The 4,669-nt window shown below is 40.2% G+C and overlaps 1 protein-coding gene across 3 annotated transcripts in view; it reads left to right on the plus strand.

Annotated features, from left to right (window-relative positions):
* Nucleotides 1-4,669, plus strand: part of KCTD9 (potassium channel tetramerization domain containing 9) — a 9,193-nt gene that overhangs the window by 1,584 nt on the left and 2,940 nt on the right. For 2 of the 3 annotated variants that reach the window (XM_027701944.1, XM_027701945.1), the window contains exons 2-9: nucleotides 453-574; nucleotides 1,197-1,240; nucleotides 1,549-1,645; nucleotides 1,844-1,902; nucleotides 2,492-2,620; nucleotides 3,117-3,184; nucleotides 3,283-3,378; nucleotides 4,292-4,441. In XM_027701944.1, the coding sequence (XP_027557745.1) occupies nucleotides 453-574; nucleotides 1,197-1,240; nucleotides 1,549-1,645; nucleotides 1,844-1,902; nucleotides 2,492-2,620; nucleotides 3,117-3,184; nucleotides 3,283-3,378; nucleotides 4,292-4,441 (765 nt within the window). The remainder of the gene's footprint in view (nucleotides 1-452; nucleotides 575-1,196; nucleotides 1,241-1,548; nucleotides 1,646-1,843; nucleotides 1,903-2,491; nucleotides 2,621-3,116; nucleotides 3,185-3,282; nucleotides 3,379-4,291; nucleotides 4,442-4,669) is intronic. The other variant, XM_027701946.1, reaches the window with a different exon arrangement.

The raw sequence follows: 4,669 nt of genomic DNA on the forward strand, positions 1-4,669 counted from the left end.
ATAAGAGATATTGATATATAAGTTATATTGATATATAAGAGATATTGGTATATGTTATATTGATATATGAGATATTGATATATAAGTTATATTGGTAAATAAGAGATATTGATATATGTTATATTGATATATAAGAGATATTGGTAAATAAGAAATATTGGTATATGTTATATTGATATATAAGAGATATTGATATATAAGTTATATTGGTAAACAAGAGATATTGATATATAAGTTATATTGATATATAAGAGATATTGATAAATAAGAGATATTGGTAAATAAGAGATGTTGATATATAAGATGTTGATACATAAGATAAATTAAGATATATTGATCTATAAGATATATTGATCTATAAACCATCTTGATATCTCTGGTGAGTCTGAAGTGGCAGAACTCCATGAGCCCAGTTCCCTGCAGTTGATTTTATCCCCCCCATGTCTCCCCAGGTGGTGGCTGTGTATGGGACCCTCTCAGATTTGCTCTCTGTGGCCAGTAACAAGCTTGGAATCAAAGCCACCAGTGTTTACAATGGCAAAGGGGGACTCATTGATGACATTGCTTTGATTAGGTAAGGATTAGCCAATAAAAGGCAAATCAGGGAGGTGGATTAAAAGACCAGCCTGTTAATCCTCCTTAATCAATAACCAGATATTCTGATTTCCAGCCTGGGTGCCCAAGGGGCCTTTCATCCCTCCATTAAAAAGTAATCTTGGCTTTTGAACTTCAGAGCATTTCTCTGGTGATTAATCACAACTTGATCCAAACTGTGTTTGAGGCCTTTGAACCCCCCCCGTGTTGATTCCAGGGCAATGTGTTCACCAGGAAATCCCACTATTCCAGTCAGCCCTTGGATGGGGATTTTTTTGGAGAGGAGACCAATCCTGTCATTGCTTTGGCATCACAGAAAAGCCCCAGACTGGGGAGAAAAGCAACTATTTTGTAAAAATCAGTTGAGTGACAGAAATGGGCCCTACCTGGTCACTGCAGATAAACCCCTGGTGAAGTCAGTCCAGCCCAATCCACTGGAACCTGCAAAATTCAGATCAAAACCAGATAGTGAAGTTCCAGTTCATGGCAACTGGTTATAATTCACCTGGAAGTGGCCAGGAGGGGTTTCCCTGTCAATGAGATGGACAAGAAATGATGATTAATCTTCTTTCTCTCCTCCTCTCCCCCCTCTCCTCTCCCAGGGATGATGATGTTTTGTTTGTCTGTGAAGGGGAGCCCTTCATTGGTAAGTCTGTAAGTCTTATATTTGTATATAAAATACAGAGAAATATTTATAAATCTTTGTGTTTAACAGAAAGAGGTTTTATTTTGCTTCCATATAAACCTAAGATTTTATTTGCTGGTGCTTTCAGAAGACACCATAGGGAATAGATTAAGAAATAGTCACAATTTTTCTAATAACTACTAATGTGTCATAATAACTTATTATAGACATACCATATTAATGTTATATTGATTATACAATTATATATTATTAATTGTTATAAAAGTGAGTATAAATAAAGAATTCCTAAGGTGTCTTTTAACCTGCAGATCCTCAGACTGATGGGAGAGCTCAGGAGGAGCTGACAGGGTCCCACACAGACTGGCTGACACTCAATGTGGGAGGCAGATACTTCACCACTACAAGGTAAAAATGCTTTTAATCTCCAAAAAACTCGATTTCAATGCAGCAAAAGAGCTTGGAAAATAACTTCTTATGAAATAGGAGGTCTTTGACTTCTGCAACGTTGTGTTTTGTGGTCACCAGCACGATTTTGCAAGAAATCAATTCTTAAACACTTTATATGTGAAGTAAAAAGGGAATTGCACTGCCTTTGTTTTCTAGGAGCACTTTGGTTAACAAAGAACCTGACAGCATGTTGGCCCACATGTTTAAAGATAAAGGTGAGTATACTGAGATAAACTTTATTTTTTTCAAGTAGTAAATTAGCAAAGTAGGCAAAAGGCACTGTCAAGCTGGGAATCTAAAATATCAAAAGTATCTTAAAGTACCAAAGCAGAACGTAGAATTATTCTTTTCATAATTCTTTATTTCTCTGTTGCCCACCTAAAGTTTATCCTCTCACAAAGTGAAAATACCACCCACAGTTAATGTTTTGAGTCCTTTTTTGTTTGTTCGTTTGTTTGATTTTAGGTTTTCATGTTATCGTTGCTCAGTTTTGTTGGGAGAATCCATGAGCAAACCCTGCCTTTGGGAGACAATCAGACTCAAACCTTAGTGCTGCTTTTATTTTTATGCATTTGATAAAATATTTTAGTTATTTAGAGCAGCAACAAGTTCATTTTAAGGTGATTTTTTTCCCCCTCCAACTCCTCCTTTCCTTCCTTTCACACGTGGCATTTTCACATCCCGCCGCCTTTGGTAATAAAACTCTGCAAGCGAAGCAAATGCTCTTCTATTAATATATCAAATTTAATTCTATATAGTAATATCTCCAATTTAATGATATATATATATATGTTGTGGAAACAGATGCTTGGGGGAACAAGCAGGATCATAGAGGAGCATTCCTAATTGACCGCAGTCCCGAGTATTTTGAGCCCATTTTGAACTATTTACGTCACGGACAGCTCATTGTAAATGATGGCATTAATTTGCTAGGTAGGTATTACCTGTCTGACATCTGAATTATTCCTCTTTGGGAGTTAAGCTTTGCCCTCCAGGTGAAGCCAGAGGGACCTTTGTGTGCTCATCTCCGTGGTTTTCTTTGGAGTTTAATTTCCTCGGGATTTATTCTCGAGCGTTGCAGCTCCACGTTGCTTCATTTAATGAAGGTGTTGCTTGATTTAATGAAGATCACTTCATTTAATGAAGATTGCTTGATTTAATGAAGACAGGCTGTTTGTTTATCTTGGGAGCATTAAAAGTTTTCCATCCTGGATTCCTGTCTGGCTGGAATTCTGGAGCTGATACCTTTAACCCAATGCTGGTGTTGCAAACATCCTGGCTGAGTGATTTTTTTTTTCCTTTTAGCTGCAAGCAAGCTTTTCCTCTGCCCAGTTACATCTAATACAATGTCTGTGGTTGTTCTCCAGTAGGGAGAAGGGTGATTTCTGGATTCACAATTCCCTGGAAATAACAAACTCTTTGTTTCCAGGTGTCCTGGAGGAAGCCAGGTTTTTTGGTATCGATTCCCTAATCGAACACCTCGAAATAGCCATTAAGGTAATTTGGTTGAACATCTGAATGCACCTGCCCTGCTCTTCCTGGGGATGTGTAATTTAGTGCTGTCTGTGTCAGCTGTTGAACAACATTCCCAACAGAATTCCCAGCCAGCTGAGGACCACTCTCCCATCTCTCGGAAGGAGTTTGTCCGGTTCCTGCTGGCAACACCCACCAAGTCCGAGCTGCGCTGTCAGGTGAGAACACATTCCTCTTTCTGACAAAATTCTGGGAATTTCTTCCCAACATCTCATCTAAACCTCCCTCTTTTAGCTTAAAACCACTGCCCCTTGTGCTGTCCCTCTCTGGAGTGTTGGTGTCTGGTGCTGGAATGTGGCAACGTGAAATGCAAACAGTGTGTTCTCTTGAACTGAGTTTTGACTCTGAGCTGTGGCACAGTGACCTTGACTTGGAATTCCAGGGTGGTTTGGGCTGCATTCCTGCTTTGGGGGGAAGCTTTCCTGGAGGAGCAATTTGTATAAATGTAAAATAAACCCAGGACAATTTTTGAGAGCTTTGCATTTATATTTCATAGAATAAATGGTCTTGTGTGTATTTACCTGTATAGAATCATGGAATGGTTTGGGTTGGAAGGGACCTTCAAGGGCTTCTCATTCCACCCCCTGCCATGGGACACATTCCACTATCCCAGGTTGCTCCAACCTGGCCTTGGACACTTCCAGGGATCCAGGGGCAGCCACAGCTTCTCTGGGAATTCCATCCCTGCCCCTGTCCATCCTCACAGGGAAGGATTTCTTCCCAGTATCCCATCTAACCCTGCCCTCTTTCAGTTTAAAAACCATTGCCCTTTGTCCTGTCCCTCCAGGCCCATATAAAAAGCCCCTGTCCTTCCTTTTTATAAGCCCCCTTCCCTGGGGGGGTGTCTCCAGCTCCTCCCTGGACCTGTGTGTGTCTGTATCTATTTTGCATCTGTGTATATTTATATACTGTATATATTTTAATACATTTATATCCATATATTTATACTCAGATATTTATACCCTGTAAATATTAATGCACACATATATCTTAACAATGCACACAATTATCTTAACTTTGTGTCCTGACCTCTGTAACCTTTTTGGGGGGTTTATTCCTTGGGATCCCCAGGGCCTGAATTTCAGTGGAGCAGATCTTTCCCGCCTGGATCTTCGCTACATCAACTTCAAGATGGCCAATCTGAGCCGCTGCAACCTGGCCCATGCCAACCTGTGCTGTGCCAACCTGGAGAGGGCTGACCTGTCAGGCTCTGTGCTGGATGTAAGAGCTGCTGCAGCTTGGGAGGGCTGGGCTTGTCTTAACAGAGAGGAGCTGGAACAAACAGAGCGGTGTAAAACATTCTTAAATATATTCTAGAGTTGTTCTGGTTACCAAAGCTTTTATGCTTTCTCACAGTGATGATTTAATAGGATTCACTCCCAAACCAAAAATTAAACCTGTGTTTTGGTTGGTTTGGTGTTGTTCTTCTGGCTCTCACTGCCTCCTGTC

The sequence above is a fragment of the Neopelma chrysocephalum genome, unplaced genomic scaffold, assembly GCF_003984885.1.
Source record: "Neopelma chrysocephalum unplaced genomic scaffold, ASM398488v2 Primary Assembly neopelma1_175, whole genome shotgun sequence".
NCBI classification, from domain to species: Eukaryota; Metazoa; Chordata; class Aves; order Passeriformes; family Pipridae; genus Neopelma; species Neopelma chrysocephalum.